This window comes from Suillus plorans (genome assembly GCF_016647745.1).
Source record: "Suillus plorans strain S12 chromosome Unknown HD556scaffold_50, whole genome shotgun sequence".
Taxonomy (NCBI): domain Eukaryota; kingdom Fungi; phylum Basidiomycota; class Agaricomycetes; order Boletales; family Suillaceae; genus Suillus; species Suillus plorans.
Window position 1 is genome coordinate 17,383 of NW_024537434.1, and position 20,992 is coordinate 38,374.

The following is a 20,992-nucleotide window of genomic DNA, read 5'->3' on the forward strand; positions in this document are numbered from 1 at the left end:
AAGAGATGTGTATTTATGCTATATTTGACTCAGATGTGATGGCCATGGGGGTAGAGAACACTAGAGACCACGACCTACCGGTGGAGATACCATTCAGCACGGCACGCACCTGGAGTTTGATTATCACTAACAAAAAATGAATGTGTACAAATTTGTCTGAGTCATTTGGATGCCAGGTTAGTGGAGAGGTCGATGCCCAAAGGATTCACACATCTCAAAGGCCGCAAGCTAGGCTCGGGACCAGCCTGGCTTGTATAACCACGCATGAGTGGCATAGCCAGGGCGTCTCATTGACGGACTAGTAATCACCAGTCTATCTCAAAAGCAGTGGTACATGTGATTGCAGGCGTTCAAGAGAAAATTCATAGCGTTACTAACAGTACACTTTCCGCTATCTAGGGAAGAGACTATAACAGTACCGGGTGCATGACAGCTTTGTGTCAAATGATAGCAGTTCAAGCGAGTTCCCACTCTTCCCCATTCACCGTGTAGAGGAGTTCCTTCACGGTCTCATCGTTGACGGACAAGGAAGACCCAACGGTGAAGTTGGTCAAAAGGGTACTAAGAGTCAACCCCGTCAGAGGAGCAAGTGAAAGAATCACTTGAGCGGTGGTGGCATCGACGTTGACCGACAGACCAGCGGTGGTCAACGTGATAACGACATCGTCAGAGCCAATCATGACGGTGCCTGCAGTACCGCTGTGAGACTAACGGTGAAGCGAGTGCGTTCGGTGCGCGAAACATAGACCGCGTTCGTTGTGTTAGACGATGTGGGATAGTACCAATAGTCGTAAGGAGCGACTTTGGAGCGAATGAAGAAACTTTGGTAGGGCCACTATCAGAAAAATACAGAACATCCTGCAAGGAACTGACTTACGAGTTTCCGCTGATGTGGTCCGCGAAATGTTCGAGCGGTGGGATGATGCTCAAGCCACGACCACCCAAGTCATTCTCCAAGGTGAAAAACACCTTGCCGAGGAAATCAGTCGCAACCCCAGTCGTGGTGAGGGAGTTGGCGGCGTTTGCCACGTTCACGTTATGAGTGTAGAACTGGGCGTTGACACGCTGAACACTGGTAATGAAACTAGTGACGGTGGAAGTGGACACGGCACGCCACCACTCGTCCGCAACTTCGCGACTATCAAAGGTAATCGTGTATCGATAGGTCACGTTGTCCGTGATCTGAACAGTGATTTAGCACGACATCGCAGACAACGAAAAATGGATTTTGGTACCTGTTTGACATATGCGTAGAAAACCATGATTGTATATTCAACAGGAGAGATGATTTGTTGGCTGTGGTTGGATTGAAATGAGTCGTTCGAACACTGTACATTATATAGAGAGAGCAAGTTGTTTGGTCGGGTTGACCATAACGCGTAACGTCTCGACCAACTGGGATTTGAAAATCAAAAGGGGGCGGATAAAGAAACACTGCCGATCCGAGCGAGGACCAAAAGATATGATGATTTGACACGTCGCGCCAATCTGGACATTCCGGCAGGCTGCATTTACCGGCACCTGAAGCTTCAGAAGATTGCCTGAAGATGCACAAAGTCAGCAACCTCGTCCGATGGGTGTGGATTCTGTGGAAGCATAACAACCGGTATTCGATGTAGCCTTGATCCCCCTTGACCAGCTGTCCTTATTTCACCATCGTGACTCGTCGGTGGTGGCATCTCTATCTTTCTGCAAAAGGAACAGGCAACATGATATTGTCCAAGCGTGTGCGAGATCATGATTAAAGCTGTAAGGAAGAGGGTTACCGGTTACGACTTACCTTCATATTATGTAATAATACACTTCGGTCCGAGTCCGATCGTAACGTCGTTGCTTCAACATTGGAAAAGAGAAATGTGGTAGTGTATATTGCCTGTATTCAGTGTTGCTAACTGTTCATATTCTATATTCTATGTACTTGCAGGATTTTTAAGCCAAATAAAATTGTCTGGATCGACAGAAGATACTCCAGGGTGAGACAAAGAAATGGTAGGAACCGAACTTGGTGCTTTGTTTTTCTCGGGTTGCAGAAGGACTAGCACTTCAGGTACGCCGGCGTGTCTCATGTGTCGAGGGAGGGATGGAGCATTTGAGACGGTTTGTGCAAAGACATGTGAGGGTTGAGTGGTCTGGACACAGGCCGAAATATTTATTAAACCTGAGTTCATAAGGAGAATAGGTCGAATCATGAATGGCATACCTGAATGATCATAGTAGGGTATGTGGTCCCAAAAACTCAACAGCGGACCCAGCCGATTTGAATGGTTTTGATTTTCTGTCTCGTTTGGAAAGAAAAAGTATTCCTGAAGGATGGTTATAACAAGTGCACTGCATATCTCAAAGCACTCACAAAAGCCATTTAGTTTTGATATGGATTTCCAAAAGCACGATAAACACAGGACAAGCGTTAGTAGTACTGTAAATTTGGTGAGAAGTGAATAGAGCACTATACTACATTGTTCCGTGCGCTTATTTTCAGGAGTAAATGAGGAGAAAGATATAGTTCGCTTTTGAACATGACATTGTGCCAATCAAGGTCACCACTTGTATTATTACATAAGGCCCAACCAAAGATTCGCCTATGTACGTGAGAACATCCCTAAAACCGCCCCTCCGGCGCAGAAAGTCCGGCACGCACTACGGCAAGAACGGCGGCAAAGCTAGTGGCTAACAGACGGCACGTCGGACATTGAAATACACTTGGAGGCCCGTTCTACTACAGCTGCTACCAACGACTGCTGCTCACCAGTGCACTACTCGCTGGGCAGGAACTCGGACATCCTTCCGAAGAAGTTTTCCGCACACAGGCTTCGGTCAATGACTTTTGGAAGGTGGTAGGTGCGATGCTGGGTCCATGCCGGATGGGCGTGCACTGTATGCGCTGATAAGATTAGCAGTGTCACGGTAGCACGTACCTAGGTGATTTAAAAGTCAGCCAAAGTCCGCCACCTGGCCGTGTTTTTGCCGCCGGACTGCGGATATATCCGCCGTAGTGCCGTACTACGGACCACACTGTTTTGCGCCGGAAGGGCGGTTTCAGTGACCTTCTGATGTACGTGCTCATAATGTTAATGAATAAGCATGACATAAATATTACATAAGCTGTGGCATTTCTCTACACTGTTGAGTGTTGTCGCTGTTGTATCTTATACTGCTTTTTCGTGGGCTCTCTGTTCTGTTCTCCTATGTGCATTAACTTATCCTTTTCTGCAGTGTACGATATTCGTCTACAAATTCACGTGCCGCATCGCTCGTGTGCTTGATGAACGTTTGTTGTCTACCGCATGCGGTTGCCCATACCACCTCGGATTGCCCCAATTACTATGCTGGCCCTGAATTTCATCTGTCGTGCTTCGAATCCCCTGGAGACTTATGTTCTGGACTTTCGTGAGCGCTGAGGCCGTTGTTTGTTCGTGCAATTACTGTTTGCAGACTGTCACTAGTTTGACGGCGAGTCGATTGTGGTGACTCACAACAAAGTGTCCGTGTGATCATCTCTTCTTGTCTTTCAAGCATCGGTTGGCTTCTGATCAATGTTATGATGTATTGACGTCTGTTATTTCAGTTCCTTGCTCATTTCCGACACAGCTCCACTATGATCGCAAAACATTTGAGCGGCTCTCTGCGCTGGCTTTCTCACCTGTACTACTGCCTAGCACAAGGTCATCCCATTGTCTGTCCTCATTCTCGTGCTAAGATCGGTCATGGATCTGTATTTCGCATTCAGGAACGCCTTTTGTTTCCGCAGTCAGCCGGCTCTCAAATCATCCGCGGTCCTTTCCAACATGAAGACAAGATAACGGCGGAAGAAAAGGGGTTTGCTGTTCATATACAGTTTTGAAACCACATGACGGTCAGTTTCTCATGAACTTGTAGAGCTGCGGACAGAACCCTCCTAAGCGAATCTAGAACCTGGACTTAAAGAGGTCCAGGAACTCACGAAGACTTCGGAGGGTAGCCTACCTATCAGGGGCTGTAGTGACGGAGTTGCAGAGTATAATGGTGTCATTTTGCGACACTCATATGCACATGTGCTGGGCAACGAAACAAAGTATGTACAAAGTTCGTGCTTAGTCTTGAGTCATGTGTAGATGAGGGTAGGTCGTCACTCTTGTCATCACTTTCTTACAGTTTTGGTCTCAGCAAAGTCTTTAGCACTACAGTAAGTAGTGATGTGCAAGGCCCGGCTTGAAGCCCTGGGCCGGCCCAAGCCGGGCCCAAATAGGCCGGGCCTAGCCCAGGCCTAAGTCACGGCCTGAGCAGGGCTTAGGCCTGGGCTTGAATTTAGAAAAGCCTAAGCCGGCGGCCCAAGCCGCGGCTTTGGTACATAGAGTATATGACACCTTGTCACGTCAGTGGTCACGCCCCACAAGTATGTGTTTGGCATTTTCTCATTACTGACTCTTACTATGACGCGATTCTAGAACTCGTAAAGGCGCAGCAGGATCTAACAGGTAAGTCTCATCTCAGTATCTTGGTCAGAACTCTTTATTGACGACGTATGTACCTAACAGGTAAGTCTCCTACGTCGCATCAGTACGGCTACTCGAAGTGTAAAGTAAAAGCTAACTCACGTCTCAGTATCTTGGTCAGAACTGAGACGCTCGGGTGGCTGGATGCTGCCTTTTATACGGTAAGTCCTTTTCTAATCTATATTGAAACGAAACATTGATACTTGGAAGATTTCGGCCCCAACGTCACATCTCTCGTCCCTGCGCCTCTTTTCCCTTGCGCTCGGACGATCTATTCACCATGTCGTTCCTCGCCTTCGGTCTCATCGGCAACGTTCGACTCGGAGGGTTTGGACGTCGACAGCGATTCCTCTCAACTTCAACTACATATGCACGTCTGATCTCCTTTCGTCCTGGGATGAGCGACGCTCGACGGAGACTTCAATGGGCGTCATCTCGCGTCACCACATTGCAAGAAGTCGTCGCGTATTCATTATTTGGTATCTTCAGTGTCCATGTCCACCTACAGACATCACCATCCTCGACTGGGTCGGACAACCTTCCGAGTTCAACAGCTGTCTTCCGGCCTATATCACTTCTTACGCCACTCCTCCACACACCCTTCCATCCCTGTCCGAACGTTCTCCTCCTTGTCTTCTTCCCTTCACCTGCTCTCGTCCATCGTCCGTATTCGTCTGAGCCACGTCAGCAGTTGCTGACGTGTGCTGGGCGTTTGCGCATGGTGTTCGTGGTGTTGGGAACAGCATGGTGGAGCTCGGACATCGGTTTGGGCCGCGGCTTGCATGGGCCTAAGCCCCGGCTTTGGGCCGGCTTGGGCTCACGGCTCAGGCTTGAAATCTGGTGAGCCTAAGCCCCCCCCAGGCCGAGCCTAAGCCGGGGCTTTGAGCCCAAGCCGGGCCGGAACATCACTAACAGTAAGGTCCCTAAGCTAGGGGAGAGGGAGCCTATCTGTCTAGACCTAGGGTTGTACTAAGATCAAGGGGACATGTACATTACCCCAATCTGACGGCACGCGGGTACCACTGGAAAAAAGGTCAGGAGCAACGCAAAGGCACTCAGAGCGGAGGGTAGGTAGGGCGCATAAAATGCAGATCCATTGTCCCAGATCTACTGTCAGTTAGGGCTCCATGACGGCATTTCCGACAGTGTCACGGTGATAAACACACAGGACAAGCATTAGTTTGGTGAGAAGTGAATAGAGCACTCTATATTGCATTGTTCTGCGCTCTTATTTTCAGGAGTAAATGAGGAGAAAGATATAGTTTGCTTTTGAAGTGGGATGAGTCCCTCAATGGTGAAGCAACGACGTTACGATCGGACTCGGACCGAAGTGTATTATTACATAATATGAAGGTAAGTCGTAACCGGTAACCCTCTTCCTTACAGCTTTAATCATGATCTCGCACACGCTTGGACAATATCATGTTGCCTGTTCCTTTTGCAGAAAGATAGAGATGCCACCACCGACGAGTCACGATGGTGAAATAAGGACAGCTGGTCAAGGGGGATCAAGGCTACATCGAATACCGGTTGTTATGCTTCCACAGAATCCACACCCATCGGACGAGGTTGCTGACTTTGTGCATCTTCAGGCAATCTTCTGAAGCTTCAGGTGCCGGTAAATGCAGCCTGCCGGAATGTCCAGATTGGCGCGACGTGTCAAATCATCATATCTTTTGGTCCTCGCTCGGATCGGCAGTGTTTCTTTATCCGCCCCCTTTTGATTTTCAAATCCCAGTTGGTCGAGACGTTACGCGTTATGGTCAACCCGACCAAACAACTTGCTCTCTCTATATAATGTACAGTGTTCGAACGACTCATTTCAATCCAACCACAGCCAACAAATCATCTCTCCTGTTGAATATACAATCATGGTTTTCTACGCATATGTCAAATATGTACCAAAATCCATTATTCGTTGTCTGCGATGTCGTGCTAAATCTCTGTTCAGGTCACGGATAACTCGGGCTATCGATACGTGATTACCTTTGCCAGTCGCGAAGTTGCGGATGAGTGGTGGCGTGCCGTGTCCACTTCCACCGTCACTAGTTTCGTGACTAGCGTTCAGCGTGTCAACGCCCAGTTCTACACCCATAACGTGGGTGTGGCAAACGCCGCAGACTCCCTCACCACGACTGGGGTTGCGACCCAATTCCTCGGCAAGGTGTTTTTCACCTGGCTGAATGACTTAGGTGGTCGCGGCTTGAGCATCATCCCACCGCTCGAACATTTCGCGGACCACATCAGCGGAAACTCGTAAGTCAGTTCCTTGCAGGACGTTCTGCATTTTGCTGATAGTGGCCCTACCAAAGTTTCTTCATTCGCTCCAAAGTCGCTCCTTACGACTATTGGTACTATCCCACATCGTCTAACACGACGAACGCGGTCTATGTTTCGCGCACCGAACGCACTCGCTTCACCGTTAGTCTCACAGCGGCACTGCAGGCACCGTCATGATTGGCTCTGACGATGTCGTTATCACGTTGACCACCGCTGATCTGTCGGTCAACGTCGATGCCACCAGTGGTCAGGTGATCCTTTCACTTGCTCCTCTGACGGCGTTGACTTTTGGTACCCTTTTGACCAACTTCACCGTTGGGCCTTCCTTATCTGTGGGCGGTGAGACCGTGAAAGAACTCCTCTACACGGTGAATGGGGAAGAGTGGGAACTCGCTTGAACTGCTATCATTTGACACAAAGTTGTCATGTACTAGTACTGCTATAGTCTCCCCGTTATGCATTTATGAAGAAAGGAAGGTATTTGTTCTCGTACTGTTGGTAACGCTAGGAAGCAATCGCATTTTTTGTTGAACGCCTGCCATCGCGTATGACTTTGATACATGAATCCTTTTAGCATGAACAGGCCTCTCTACCAACCTACGACAACAGTGTCTCTTTCACTAACAGCCGGATGATTGACGAGTGCATCGATGAGTGTTGCATAATATTGCTGATCATTACGTACTATGATTGCTCTGATCGACTCGTGCCCTGCTCGACGTTGAAACGTTGATGAGTCAATCAAACTTCTGGTTGGGATTGCCTGAAACAAGCAAGCATCATGTCGTGTTGGCGAGGCCAGGTCCTACTAATAGCGTACCGTGACTGTTACTAGAAACACGACCTTATTAGTTTCGTCATGCGTCGTTCAACAAAGGTCCCATGTATTGGATGGGCGCCCGCACCTGGCCAGTAGCTGCACTCGGGTACACATCATCCGTTGCCACATGTGTGGCTCGACGTAGAGGAGTACTAGTTAGGCCACCAACAACTTGAAAACGACGGCGAATCATGCATCCGAATGTGGCGTGACTCACTGGACAAACTTGGACACACAAAGGCCTAATCAAACGCCACAACGAGTTCGCAATTGATCCTCCTGCCTCCATCTGTTGTAATGCTCCATAGGACATGCATGGCTCCTCCACAGAATTCGTGAAGGTGGCCATAAAATGGATATTTGCACGTCTGGCTGGCTGTTACAACTGAATTAGCACGATCTGTCACCATTCCGCACCCCATCGCAACTTGAATGAACCAGTATGGATATATCAGCTTCACGGTGTCACTCGTCCGTCTCGCAGGATGTCGAGTCACATCTACCATGTCCCGATCAGTGTTGAACGTTATATCATGACGCCGCCGGTCATTATCGAATATAGTCAATCGTCTGGTAGTCCCGGTTGCGGATTGCAATATTTCAACGGCCTTGTCAATTAGTGGAATACTCAAACGCGGCGACACCTTGTTTGGAGTCTCCTGGGTTCAACAGTCCTATCAGGATGGTTCTGCGCTATGGCGGAGAGAAGGCTCTTGTTCCATTTCTGGTGTTCTTTAGCCATCGTTCTGTAGGATTAGTTCCAGCAGCTTTCTCGCAAACGAGTGTCTGACTTTCATTCTAGTCTTCCTATTTGTCGGCACAGAATATCCACGGAATTACAATGCTAGCGATCGCCGATCGCACCCAGAAAGGCAAGCGTAGTATTGCACTTGCAGTTTGAACTCCATTGCTGAAGACTATAAAGTCAACTGCCCGCCCGCCCGTTCAGTTCCAGAAAACCCTTCTCCCTTCTAAACTTCCTCCTACTTCTATATATCACTGCATCAGTTCAATCGTATTTCTTTTATCTTAGCGTAATGTCCTCTCCAGGAACCTCTCCGCGAGATTTGGCCCTTAGACTGGCCTCGCCGTCTTCCACCCCGCTAGATTTTGTGTCCTCCCCGCATATCTCCTCTCCGCTCAAACCGCCTTCGTCCCCTCGTCTTCGGCAGCCTCCACTGCAGAGTCCAGGCGGCGGGATTCACTCACACCAGCGCAGGCCGTCTTTCGGCCAGTCGTATTTCAATGTCATTCCGCCGCACCCCATCCTTGGTTTGGAGGTCGCTCGTCGCTCCATCGAATCGTCCAGCCCGCAGACTTCACCTAGACAGCGCATCGTTGAACAGTTGTCGATGTCCATTGCAAGTTCTTCCGCTGGATCGATTCCCTATATGCGCCCTCGCTTGTCTTCTGGTTCATTCAACCAATATTCGTCACCTTCACTATCTGGATATCGGCCACCGTCACTTGCGGCCTCTCCCATTCTAGAAGCCCCACCTCCTCATGGTAGTGCACATTTTTCACATCCAAGTCACAGACGTTCGTCATCATACAATATCCCTGCGACAGCTGGTGGGCCTCATGCCCGCTTCAGGTCTAGCTCTTTCGTGCAAAATCCTTCGACGTCAGATCATAGAAACTCTCAATCATTTTCTTACTCGCCATCTCGTCGTTCTCGATCCTCATTCCAAGCGAGTGGTTCGTTGGCTGATCACGACTACGACGAAGTAGATTTTGGTACTCGTATCAAGGGTGATGCCACACCTCCAGGACGCCCACCAAGGCGCTGGTGGAATATGGCAACTCCATGGAATGCTGACGAATGGTGGACCCCCGCAGATTTTGTATATCAAGATGAACCCAGAATTAAACCTGACGAAAGGTTAAATTCGATTGGTCCCGGCACGCGGTTGTATCTCCCACCTAGAGATGCGACGTCTAATGGAGCACCTGGAGAGTTCATATCCAGGCCATTGGGTGTCGGAATCGCGGAAGCTGAGAGAGAAGTATCGAGATCCAAGAGTGTTTTTGCTCCCTTTCGACGGCATGCAATGGTATGTGATGATGACCAAGGGGAAAACGGCGATAAGGAGAAGTGCCATAAATCGAAGGTGCTTTCTCGTTTTACCGGCGCCGAACTAGATGGTTTCAACAGGGCACAGAAGGTGAGCCTTCCCTGTCTCCGTCTCATTTTGTGCCTTCTCTTATAGAGCCTTGCAGAACGTCGTCCTGGCATGCCATTCAATAATGACACGAGACGGGCTGACTTCCGAACAGGTGAAAAAGGATTCCAGAGCATCCTGTAAGTCCGCTCTCTTTGATAATAAGAAAGGAAGTCGGTTTCATCTCTGTTAGGCGTTGTCTCGACAGTTGGGACAATTCTTGATGAAGCGCTCCCTGCTTTGAAGACTATCCTGGAGTGTACGTATGATGCGGCTGCTCTGGTTCCACTACCGTTTTTCTTGGAGGCGTCGCGTACCCTCCTAATTATCTGGGAGGCGTGCGAGCAGCTTTCGGTGAGTTACTTACACCATAGCCAATTATCCCCATCGTTGCTGATATCACATACTTTTCAATGTCATCATTATACAGTCGAATAGACTTTCTTGCCTTCGCATTGTGGAACGCTGCGCAGGAATGCTTTACTTTGTGCGTGAGCAGATCGAAGGGGCCGGACCCATCGTTGGCAAGGAACTCGATGCGGCCTTCCACGTCTTTAGACAAGTTATCTTCCAGGTATGTCTTTGCTACCTCCCTGCCTCTGCTTTAGTATTGACACCGGCGTAAATCGTAGATCGAGAGGTTTCTCTGTAGAATAAGCCGCCGTCCGATGCTCAAACGTTTCATTAGGAGAGCTGAAATCGCAAAAGAACTTTGCAATTGCGATCAGGCTTTGATGGATGCTTGGTTAAGATTCACTGTATGCCTTTTTTTTGCCACACGATCATCATCTAAAACTTCAGCTCACGGTGCAGGCGACAGTATCAGTGAGGATTGTCAAGAATGTCTCGTGCCTTGATGGGAAGATTCAAGATCTGGGATCGGTTCTTTCGGATAACACCGCGACGCTATGTGCGGACCTAGTACATGCACCATCAATTCCGGACCCAGAGACGTCCGCAGCAAGCCAGAAGCGCAACATATGTCATCCACCTGCAGAGACCGTCCCATCTATGCCAGAGTGTCTGTCGACCGCCGAGGGCGAGGTCCGTCGCGAGTTGCCCCCTATCTTCCCTGAAGACAATCCGGATAAGGATCTCCGTCACGACCAATTCCAGCTCGAGCATCTTCCTGGCTTTATCAGTACTGCACTGTGCGATGCTGACGTCCTCAATGGTTTGGAGATTGAACGGAACGAAGTTGCCGAGATAATGAAGGCCATGCGGCGACAGTTGGAGTCCCTGCGCCATGCATTCTCGCGGACGACCACCGCCAGCGACAGTACTCTCGCTGAGATGGAGCTTCTGGATGCTAGCATCGTCTCTATGTCGAAGCTGCGCTGCATGCAGGTGCGAGGCGCCGGCAGTGACAACCCTCTTTTGCCATGGGAACTTCCTTCATGGACGATCACGCGGTGGGTGCCTTCTCAGTTTTATGTTGTGCTCTGTATAGATATAATTGTTCAGATATGAGGTCGACCGGTTTGAGATGATCGGCCAAGGGTCATTCTCTAGAGTTTATGCTGGATCCTGGCGCGATAGATTGGTCGCCATCAAGGTTCTCCACGACTTCACCCCAGCTTCGACATTTCGTCGAGAGGTCGAGCTGTGGCGCAGACTCAAACACCCTCAGGTCGTTCGTATGTTCGGGGCGAGTAGCGCCCATGGCTCCAAGCCATGGTTCATCGTGAGCGAGCTATACGAACGCGGAAGCCTCGTGGAGTGGTTGCTGACCATAGCACGCGATGATTACGCCACGCCACGCGAAGTGGACCAGTTCCGATTTATCTCTCAGATCGCTGGCGGGATGGAATACTTGCATGCCCAAGGGGTCGTGCATGGTGATTTAAAGGTCCGTGAGCCCTACGATGTCCCTACACTCTGCTCATGTATTGGAACAGTGTGCAAATGTATTCGTGAATACAGAAGGAAACTGTGCCATTGCTGACTTCGGTCAGAGCGAACTCAAGGATGATGCCTACAGGCTGAGCGGGTGTCAACGACCGAGTATGTCGACTTTTGAAGTAGCGTTTTATTTCTGACCATCTGATTGCACAGATGGGACGCCGAGGTGGAAAGCGCCAGAAATTTTGGATGGTGCCGCAAGTCCGACAATGCAAGCGGACGTCTACGCTTTTGCCATCTGCTGCGTGGAGATCCTCAATATGGGTGGCATTCCTTATGGCACCCGAGACGACGAAGATATAAAGCGGATCGTGCTCGGTACGTTCAACGCATCTTGTCTGACTTTCAAGTTTGCTTATGTGTCTCTAGAACACGATGCTCGCCCAGAGGTGTCCGATACCCCTCTTTCCACGATTGTCCTCCCAGTCATCACCTGCTGCTGGGCGCGTGACCCTCGTTGCCGTTCACCATTTTCCATGACAGTTTTTTGGCTTCGAGGCTGTCGCAATTTCTTACATACATATGGTGCGGACGGCTTAGCAACCCCTTGCACGCCGAATGGTCCCGCGAACTCACCGGTCATTGGCTTTTCAGACCGTCCCTCGCCTGGCCTTCGAGCCTTTGGTACACCCACTTCTGAAGGCCATTCTTGGCTAACACACACTCCATCCATGTCCGATTATTATAGCACGTCATCTGGATTTGGGTCTGAGTTCGGACATTCAGAACCAGACCTAGACTTTCCAAACGTTCCAGAGTCGTCTATGTCCAGCGGGACATCAGGTTTTACGGATCCAAACGCTGTCGATGAGGCTGGCGCTGTCTTCGAGTACACCACCGACGGCTTCCTTGAGATGATGTTCATGTCCACGTGGGCACGTGCTATGCGAGACGAGAGGCGCTACAGGATTTTAGCCAAGGACACCCACGGGTATGGAGATTTGTGTAAGCCATAGTTCTGTTCACCATTATAATGCGATCGTGTGCGTTAATACTCATTGCTTGCTAGTCACGACACCTCTTTGGTATCCGTCACCTATCGAGGTGGGTGCTGTGGGATATGTCTCCAAACCTGACGGGGAGTTCATAACCCTCTGCAACGTCATTGAGATTGGAGGAAAGAAGAAGGCTGAGGGCGACGTGGCAAAATGTATGCCTTCCTTGCGGGATTACGGTAGCATCAACATCGGGAAGGCACGTCGTGTTCATAACAATGGTTCGAGTATGCTAAGCAGATTCAAATTCGGCGGCAACCGTCACGAGTAAGTTTTACTTACTTATGCCTATGGCTGTATGTTTTATGCTGAATATTTGCAGCGGCGAGAACGTATCTCGCAGGCAATCATTTCCCCTGGAAGCTGGTAAGAAGACAGCTGCGGTCTATGCCGAGTCGTTCGAAATCCGGGACTTCTCCCATGGTAGTCTTCCCGCAGTTTCACAGTGGTTTAAAGACAACATACAAGTGATCCTGCAGGAATACGCACCGAATCACCCTATCCAGAAAGAAGACGTCTTTCTTGGTACGTGCATGTCGACGTCTACCTCCCTAGCTTAGTCCGAATAACGTTGTTTCGCAGTGACGGGCACCGTGAACGCGCGCGACTACGCTCTCTTTGTGGCCGATCCCGTGTTGTCAGGGGAGGCATACTTCAACGTTTTCTCTTCTCGCAAAGCGAACCATCCATGGGGCACTTTCACGGTCAAGTCTGAAGGCAAAGAGTTCTTCCCCTCGCGGATCAACTTTACGAGTAAGGTATCGCGGATGCACAAGATCTGGGATACCATACTCCTTGCACGACTTCGCTTCGCGCCTGATGCAGAGGCGCCGACCTTGAACTAGGAGGTATCGTTTTTCTCATCTTATCCAATGGATTGGCTACATACCTTCTTTCTGTTTCTTGTACTGTTACTGTTCCAGCGGACATATCGCCGATTCGTATTGTATGTATGGGTATGTTATGTTATTTTGTAACGAGTTTTGCACGCGTACCATATCAAAGCATTCCGATCAATTGACATAGGTGATAACACGTCTCTCAAGGTGCGCATTAGTATCAGGAATGCGTAATGCGTAGTCCTTGCACCATACGTTTGCAGAATTCTCAGAAGAATTATATATAGTGCCTGTGGCAAAAGGTAATCAGCCCAACTGCAGCAGACGCTCCGGAAGAGTTGGTGACCTACATAACATCACGAGGTAGATAGTGGTTATTGAATATGGAGAAACAAGATCACTCCAGAACACCATCTATTACCTTCAGCTCGTCGTAACACACACCAGGGGTCTACGAGACTTCTGCTGTTTACAAGACAACACAGAATCAGTGCTCGGAGAAGAAGGGAAAGCGTACCACGTTCAATAAGAAGCAGGATAACACGGTGGTGTGGCGTTCTATGCTGCACTATTGTATGGGCTCGTGTTGGCGAGTAGCACGCCACAGAAAGCCCACACCGGTAGTGGCGATGGAGAAACGAAGTTTGACAATTGAGGATAGCGTAAGGAGTAACTTTCGCCTTTTTTGTGTTTTTCGGTCTTTTGTTGTCTTCTGCTTGTTCATCTGGTGGCACCGCCACAAGGCTGACAACATTGTTTGGTCCATATTACAAATTTAGATCTGGAAATGCTTATGTACGATGCTATGTTGATACCATCGATGACCGATACCACTATTCACTCATGGCGCCCAGAATTAACACACGGGATAGGGAAGCTCTCAGGGCTCTGCCTCGTTTGATGCAGGTATGCTCGATTCTCTTCAAGAAGCATGACAACGCTGATTCCTTGTTTCTCGCTGTTACAGCGTAAAATTGATGGGGCATTGCGTGGCTCAGTCGAAGATCTCCGAGATGTCGTTGGTAGTCTCAATCAACTCAAGGATGTCACGCCACTTTTACTCCCCGTCTTTCACGCACAACTAGAGGCATACCCTATTCCGGACAGAATTAGTCCTGATGTTGTACCAGTGATCATGCTCGCCAAATGGTCCATGGGTGGCATTGTACAAATTTGTCATAACCTCGGCAGCAATATCAGTATTGGAGAACGCATTGTCCATGACGCTGTTGCTTCAAAGTGGGAGATGCTCTTCCCGTGGATGCAGTTCTTCAGCAACAACTTCCTCCCACCTTCGCAAAGACCTGCTGCCCTCCCGCATGGCCTGTCTGTTAGCACTTACGAAGCCCTTAGGATTACCATACATCCACTATCAACCTTGTGTCAATTCACAACAATTGGCAGGCAATTGATGAGGACGAACCCCACTGTTCAAGCATTCTTCTTCCGGGCTTGGGTCATTGTCGATGGGTTGAAGAGTGATGATGTCGCTGATCCTCTTCGAGAAGGCGACAAGAATCTCAGTGCACTGATACGTGCGAATATGTGCTCGCTCAGCGTTATTTGCATGGAAGACACTCCTGCGTCTCTGCCAGTATCCATCATCTCCTCTGTTGCCGGCGGAACCCTCCCCATGGCCTCATTAGCCCTCCGATATATTCGTCGTATGACTAAAGAGGTGTCCAACATGCCAGAACCTCGGTTACGAGCAAGAGAAAACGTTGACTTCTCATCCATGACAGTATGTGCTACTGGTTTGGCTCAAGCCATCCTCTTCATGCAATCATTGGGCGATAGAGAGGGCGGCTGTCACGAATTGCTCCTCCAAATCGGCTCAATTCGTACTGTCCTAAGTGCTATCACAACACTCTGGGAACGACTCCTAACCCCTGCTTGGAATAGTTCCGATAATGAACCAGATATAGGGCTGGCGGCGCGACGCAGAGTGTTATATATAGCATATCGCTATATCGGGTATTCAATGAATTGCGCAAATGACTCTGCTTTGGTGATATCTCAGGCCATTCAGCATGGGCTACTCGAATGTCTCCTACGGACTGGGTCATCGCGAGCTGAACGTGTCGACAATACCAAACGCTTTGATGATGACCATGACATTCAATTGCTCAAAGAGCTTCCCCGGTTCTTCGTATTCTCAAAAGTGCTACGGGTTCTTCAACCCGCCCTTCAGAGATTAGATCGGCTAGGCCTTGAAGAACAAGCGTCCCAAGACCCTGTATTATGGGAGTTATGGCAAGCCGTTGACTCCGCGGCCCGTACCTTCACCAATTTCCACGAGCTGCCTGAAGGAGCTCCTTTCTACCGATATCAATGTTGTAGCCCGAAAGTGCGTTCGAGAACGGTCCGTTTCTCTTCGCCAACTAAAATCCTTTATATCAGTGCTCTCTCAATTTCTCTGAAGACGATGTCACAGCATATCGTTGTTCGGGATGCATGCTGACACGTTACTGCTCAAAAGATTGCCAGAAGGAAGCTTGGGAATCCGGCCACCGTGTTCACTGCCGCATGCTGCGTTCTGCTCTCGGTCAGATTTTTGTCCTGCGCATTGATAAAGTCTTATCTGATGACCAACTTAAGGCAATCAAGATGTACGCGAGATCCGCAAAAGTTTGCCCGTTATTGCGATGATCGAGTCTTGGATATGCGAAGAACGCGTTAACGAAATCAGGGCACTCGATAAAGATGTGGTGAAAACCTCCGAAAACGATCGCTCCATCGTAGAGGTGGACCTGACCGTTTATCCCATCGAATTGAATATGTACTCCTTGCGGGACTATTTCCTTGTTTCCGGCTCTCATACCTTCGAACGAGAAGTTGCTGAGTCGATCACAACCTCAGAAGATAGCCCATACGATCTGGTTGCGGTCAAGGTCAGGCTTGGGAGAGAGTATTATTCTTTGTTCAGCCCAGCAACCGCTTTGGGTGTCGCGTTTGGGTGGACGTCGGGCATCCAAGGAGGACGATACATCCACGAGCATCCTCGGACGCCTGATCCATGAGATTGCACGAGAAGTCTAGTTTGGCAATACCCTCAACCAAGGTATAGTCACTTAGCACTTGCATTCTGGAGCTCGGACGAGGCGCGTTACTGAAATTTGAAGCGGCATTTTAAAGGTCGGTGGGTCTTTGAAAGAGTTATGTTCACGTATTGACTTTGTCATTAAAGGAAAATCGCGTGGTTCACAGGACTGCATGGACCCCCGGAGGCCTTCAACTTATCGTGGATAAACGGTATCTGGTGCTGTGACGCGCATTAGAAGATGGAAAGATTGGTTCTTTAGAAATAACCCTACAGCCCTACTCCAATGATTTACACTATAGCTTTGGCTAGCTGGGATAGCCATATACCGGACAAAGTAGAAACGGACTCTTACTTACCATCTCCATGCTAAACTTCTGCTTCTGACTTCACGATTAACAACCTTCAAGGACTCGTGGTGAGCATTAAGCAAGGCCGATAACTCATGCTTCATTGGTAGATTAGGACTGATGTCGAAGATGCAAGCAGTACACATGGGTCACAAGTCGAAGCAGCCATCCGGGATTTGCTTCTGACTTGACTTGGCATTGACTACATTGGCAGTGGTTAGTTGAGGTTACATAGTGCAGAAGGGGTGAAACTTGAAGGATCCCCTGGTATGACTGGAAGGCGCGGGTATGTTCGACTGGCCTAGTAACTCCCACTATCTAAGTACCCAAGTAGCAGACGAAGTTGCAAATGAATCGAGTACACAAGAACTTTGGTGAGCATTCTAGTCGACAAAAACACGGCAGAGTATACGAAAACAAGATAGCTAGAGCGCAAGAATGTATCAGGTCATTGGTACAAGAGGATGAAAGAGACCGCAGATCAATGACGTACCAGACGACAGCAATACGACGTAGAATTATACACCGATATGAACAAAAACCATCCTCTGTTCGAGCGGTACTTTCGTCTTCACCGCGTGCGTAGCACAGTTGAGTGCCCAGGCCGCCTTCGTACAGTCCATAACACCACCATCCTTCAAATCTCCAAACATATACCCGTAAAAAGCTTCGACGACGTGTTTTGCGACAGAGTCGTCGACCTCCCACAGCGTGCCAACGACGCTCTTGAACCCCGAAAACTGAAGACCAGCTGCGAGGTGAATCACTTCGTCGGGAGTTTCCTCGTCGCCGACGGCAGTATGACAAGCCGATAAGAACGCGAACTCGGCCTGCGGAATATGCCTCTCCATGATATCGAGCAGCGTCAAATGTTCGTCTTTCATGACAAAATGCGAATCGTAAGGCTGATTAGGGTCCTGCTTCCCATGACAAGCAAGGTGCACCCAGGTGTTCTGCTGCAAAGCTTCGAGCGCACCTGCTCGTGTGGCTGCGTCGCCAGAAATAGTAGTGTGTTTGGCCGTCGCAGGGACGAGCTTATGGACAAGCTCTAGCTCGCTGTCGACAGCCAAGAGCGCCTTGCCTTTCCCTGCACCTGGTTGACCCTGTCCGATCGCCACAAAGGACGGAGACACGCGCTTCTTCATCAACTGTCTAGATCTGATCAGAGCTGAAAGTGTCGGCGTGTAAGAGCAAATGTAGAGATCCTCCAGACATGGCTCCCTCCCGGAACGATCCGCCTTTGTTTGAAATGGGTGAGCTGCATGGAGAGGAATGGACGTGAAAGCTGCAGTGGGACACAGCCAGATTCGAGAGCGGCGCTTTAGTTTCAGGACATGCTCGAGCACGTTGACAATGGGTAGCATGATCTGGTCCCATATTATCCGCGAGAGCACTATTAGATCCGTCCTCGACTCCCCTGGATTCATCCGAGATGAATCTCGTATTGCCCTGGTAAAGCGATCCTTGATATTAGTCAGATCTGCAAGGGTGACAGACAGCAAAGGAACATGATGGGGGTCTCCTGACGTCGGGACGATGATGGCGCTACACGAGTATTGACTGGCAATGAGGATGATGACTGGGCCCTGGCGCGCTGCCGCTTGGAGGTCTTCGTATGAAGGTGGAAGCAGGAACCGCGAGAACGCTGGAAGATCGCGTATCTCAGCTACCGTGGCTTCCCATTGCCTTGTAAGCATCCTATACTCTGTTGCTTCCCGATCAGCAGCAGCTCTGTCGGTGATGGTTGCAGAACTCTGGGCTGCATTGGAAATCAGCTTGCTCAGCTTTAAATAATTGCGCGCCAGTTTCGGATTTGCTGACTCGAGGTCTTCGACTGGAGTCCTGAGTCGAGATGCCAGCGACCACTGCTGGCCACGGCCCTGCTCCACAAGTTCAACTGCTAGTCGTATATTGTCACGACGTATGGCACATGAGGCTGCATCTACAGGAAGTGATCGTGCACCGCGAACAGCGGCTGCAGCCTCACGCCGTGAGATGACCAGCGACCGCGTCATCATGTGGCCATCGAAAAGCTCAAAGCACATTTGGTATGCTTCCAGGGCAGATTCATGTTGATAGACCTCTGCTCGAAGAGCCCAGCTAATAGCCACTTCGATACGACGAGGAAATCCTTGAGTAGGATGTCTTGATGCGAGTCTGAAGTTCTCTATAGCTAGCGACAAATCAGCAGGGTCGTGTAGACTCTGGTAACGAGACAAATAGGCCTCTTGCAGCCACCTGTAGCTGAGACACCTGCCCGGGTGCAGTGAAGACAGAGCCGCCAATGATTCTTGGCAAAGAGTGATGGCCTCCTCGACATCTTCATTTTTCTGAGTTTGCGTGAAACGAGAGCAGAGCACCGAGCTCAAATTGCGAAGAGTTTTATGGCGCTCTGGATGGCCAAGACGCTTTAACCGAAGGGATTCGCGATATAAATCAATGACCTCGTTAAGATCCTCCCTAACATGCGATTTGCCATATCTGATGTGGAGCGCGAGGGCAAGGTTGCTAAGCGTGGTGTCACGACGTGGATGCCCAGGTGGGCGCAACGTCAGTGCCTCGCGACGGAGGCTGATAGCTCGGGTGATGTCATCAATGTCGCCGCGTTTATTGAAACGTTTGACGAGAACATCCCCGAGGTTGTCCAATGAGAAATCACGAGATTGGTGCCCAACAGGGCACAGATGCAATGCTCCTTCGTGCAAAGAGATGGCCTCATCGAGGTCATGAGGTTTGCCTTGATGATTGAAGCGCGACGCGAGTGAGACGGCCAAGTTGTTTAGGTAGATACCGCGGTCAACTTGTCCCTCGAGGCACAGAGACATGGCTTCACGACCAAGCTGTATGCTCGTGTCAAGATCATCAATGCTGCCGTGCTGATGAAAGTGTGCTTCAACTGCTTGTGCAAGCCTGTTGAGGGCTGCGGGACGGAGTTGGTGGCCTAGAGGGCAGAGCTCGAGGACGACTTGTCGAAGGTGGATACCCTCATCAGATGCGTCTATTGGAAGATTGCTGCATCCGCTGATCACATAATCGACACCATTCTTCCCTGCTGCAATGATACGAAGGTAGGTGCCCTCTGCACAGAGAGGCAGTAGTTCATGATAGAGTTGGGCAGCTTCCCGGATGTCCGCGGCAGTCCTTTTCTTGTTGTGGCGCCAAGTCAGCGCTTGGGTGAGATTGTATAGAGATGAGGGACGATCGGGATGGGGCTGCGGACGCAATGCAAGGGCGTCGCGGAAGAGGGAAGTGGTGGCATCGATGTCTTCAAGATCATTTCGGATGTAGCCTTGAAGGCAGGCCCACGCAAGGTTGGTGAGAGCCGTTGCATGGTCTGGATGGCTGACCGGACACTGGTCCAGAACCAACTGAAAATGCTCTACAGCGTCGTTCAAGTGAGAGACTGTCTTGCTTGTCGCGTATGCGGCAAATTGTGCGTGGCCCGCATCTGTGTCTCGAGCAATCTCGCAGTCTACGAGGGACTGCAGTTTGCGTTCTGTCAGCAAAAGCTAACAGGACAGATACCAGCGTCACTCACATCAATCAGTGCCTCGTCCTGATCGTCGCAAGCATGCACAATGGCGACCTTCAGCTTAAGGAAAGGGTGGACACCGAACACGAGTGGGAAGGATATATCTACAAGACGTTAGTGTATGTGCATAAATGAGAAGCGAACCACTCACCAAATGGCTCATCTCCATGATCAAGTAGCTCATCCCACGACATTTGAAGTTCGCCGATGACCTCTCCACCGCCTAGCATTCGACCAAGCTCAAAGGACGCCCTGATCTCCACTGACAACGCAGGTGAAGAGTGTGATGGTCTATAAACCGATAATCAGTTCTCGCATCGCGTCAGAAAGTATTTATGGACTTTAGTACAGAGTGACAGTATTCCCCCAAGCTACAGATCTGTCAGATGATAAGACACTGATGGGTGATTTCCAGCGCCTCCTGGAGTCGACATTGATGGATATGTAGATGCCAGCAGGAATGCGGCAGGAGGGGACTTGAAGATTATTTCCGCTGATGACTGTAGATATTGTGTGAGGATGATAACAGATACGAAGGTGGTCCGGAGGGACTCACCTTCCAGTCTGATATATCGGCTATCTGAGCTACCAGGCATCATG

The 20,992-nt window shown here is 49.7% G+C and overlaps 6 protein-coding genes across 6 annotated transcripts; 4 read left to right on the top strand and 2 right to left on the bottom strand.

Moving 5' to 3' along the window:
- Nucleotides 1-455: 455 nt before the first annotated feature.
- HD556DRAFT_1446118 (uncharacterized protein) lies at nucleotides 456-1,262 on the bottom strand (the record flags this gene model as incomplete). The annotated part of the gene is made up of 4 exons (XM_041307035.1): nucleotides 456-707; nucleotides 749-821; nucleotides 878-1,182; nucleotides 1,236-1,262. 4 exons carry the CDS (start codon nucleotides 1,260-1,262, stop codon nucleotides 456-458), a joined length of 657 nt encoding a protein of 218 aa, XP_041157348.1.
- Nucleotides 1,263-3,595: 2,333 nt separating this feature from the next.
- Nucleotides 3,596-5,107, top strand: HD556DRAFT_1537766 (uncharacterized protein; the record flags this gene model as incomplete). The annotated part of the gene is made up of 7 exons (XM_041309668.1): nucleotides 3,596-3,773; nucleotides 3,910-4,051; nucleotides 4,132-4,162; nucleotides 4,264-4,372; nucleotides 4,425-4,454; nucleotides 4,582-4,633; nucleotides 4,683-5,107. Coding segments are annotated over 7 exons (966 nt in total), but the record flags the coding sequence as incomplete, so codon positions are not given.
- Nucleotides 5,108-5,951: 844 nt separating this feature from the next.
- On the top strand, nucleotides 5,952-7,027 carry HD556DRAFT_724797 (uncharacterized protein). Its single transcript, XM_041311425.1, has 4 exons — nucleotides 5,952-6,001; nucleotides 6,065-6,370; nucleotides 6,424-6,728; nucleotides 6,785-7,027. Exons 2-4 carry the CDS (start codon nucleotides 6,344-6,346, stop codon nucleotides 6,927-6,929), a joined length of 477 nt encoding a protein of 158 aa, XP_041157350.1. The 5' UTR covers nucleotides 5,952-6,001; nucleotides 6,065-6,343; the 3' UTR covers nucleotides 6,930-7,027.
- Nucleotides 7,028-8,609: 1,582 nt separating this feature from the next.
- Nucleotides 8,610-13,476, top strand: HD556DRAFT_1446120 (uncharacterized protein; the record flags this gene model as incomplete). The annotated part of the gene is made up of 13 exons (XM_041307036.1): nucleotides 8,610-9,737; nucleotides 9,783-9,874; nucleotides 9,905-10,088; nucleotides 10,165-10,308; nucleotides 10,367-10,492; nucleotides 10,548-11,146; nucleotides 11,199-11,583; nucleotides 11,633-11,738; nucleotides 11,790-11,954; nucleotides 12,006-12,581; nucleotides 12,646-12,898; nucleotides 12,954-13,156; nucleotides 13,214-13,476. The coding sequence occupies 13 exons, from the start codon at nucleotides 8,610-8,612 to the stop codon at nucleotides 13,474-13,476; spliced, it is 4,224 nt and encodes a 1,407-aa protein (XP_041157351.1).
- Nucleotides 13,477-14,277: 801 nt separating this feature from the next.
- On the top strand, nucleotides 14,278-16,922 carry HD556DRAFT_1391379 (uncharacterized protein). The gene is made up of 5 exons (XM_041303562.1): nucleotides 14,278-14,376; nucleotides 14,438-15,817; nucleotides 15,871-16,015; nucleotides 16,069-16,605; nucleotides 16,658-16,922. Exons 1-4 carry the CDS (start codon nucleotides 14,314-14,316, stop codon nucleotides 16,488-16,490), a joined length of 2,010 nt encoding a protein of 669 aa, XP_041157352.1. The 5' UTR covers nucleotides 14,278-14,313; the 3' UTR covers nucleotides 16,491-16,605; nucleotides 16,658-16,922.
- Nucleotides 16,923-17,178: 256 nt separating this feature from the next.
- On the bottom strand, nucleotides 17,179-20,768 carry HD556DRAFT_725037 (CHAT domain-containing protein). The gene is made up of 5 exons (XM_041311426.1): nucleotides 20,742-20,768; nucleotides 20,544-20,683; nucleotides 20,399-20,496; nucleotides 17,354-20,342; nucleotides 17,179-17,285 (listed from the first exon to the last, which is right to left on the bottom strand). Exons 2-4 carry the CDS (start codon nucleotides 20,620-20,622, stop codon nucleotides 17,379-17,381), a joined length of 3,141 nt encoding a protein of 1,046 aa, XP_041157353.1. The 5' UTR covers nucleotides 20,623-20,683; nucleotides 20,742-20,768; the 3' UTR covers nucleotides 17,179-17,285; nucleotides 17,354-17,378.
- Between the last annotated feature and the right edge of the window lie 224 nt (nucleotides 20,769-20,992).

Coding starts and splice junctions, on each gene's coding strand:
- HD556DRAFT_725037 (XM_041311426.1), bottom strand. CDS start 20,622: ATGCTAGGCGGTGGAGAGGTCATCGGCGAACTTCAAATGTCGTGGGAT. Junction 20,497..20,543: donor TCATGGAGATGAGCCATTTG/GTGAGTGGTTCG, acceptor AACGTCTTGTAG/ATATATCCTTCCCACTCGTG. Junction 20,343..20,398: donor AGGACGAGGCACTGATTGAT/GTGAGTGACGCT, acceptor CGCAAACTGCAG/TCCCTCGTAGACTGCGAGAT.
- HD556DRAFT_724797 (XM_041311425.1), top strand. CDS start 6,344: ATGGTTTTCTACGCATATGTCAAATAT. Junction 6,371..6,423: donor TCTACGCATATGTCAAATAT/GTACCAAAATCC, acceptor ATCTCTGTTCAG/GTCACGGATAACTCGGGCTA. Junction 6,729..6,784: donor GACCACATCAGCGGAAACTC/GTAAGTCAGTTC, acceptor GCCCTACCAAAG/TTTCTTCATTCGCTCCAAAG.
- HD556DRAFT_1391379 (XM_041303562.1), top strand. CDS start 14,314: ATGGCGCCCAGAATTAACACACGGGATAGGGAAGCTCTCAGGGCTCTG. Junction 15,818..15,870: donor ATCAATGTTGTAGCCCGAAA/GTGCGTTCGAGA, acceptor CCTTTATATCAG/TGCTCTCTCAATTTCTCTGA. Junction 16,016..16,068: donor CATGCTGCGTTCTGCTCTCG/GTCAGATTTTTG, acceptor GACCAACTTAAG/GCAATCAAGATGTACGCGAG.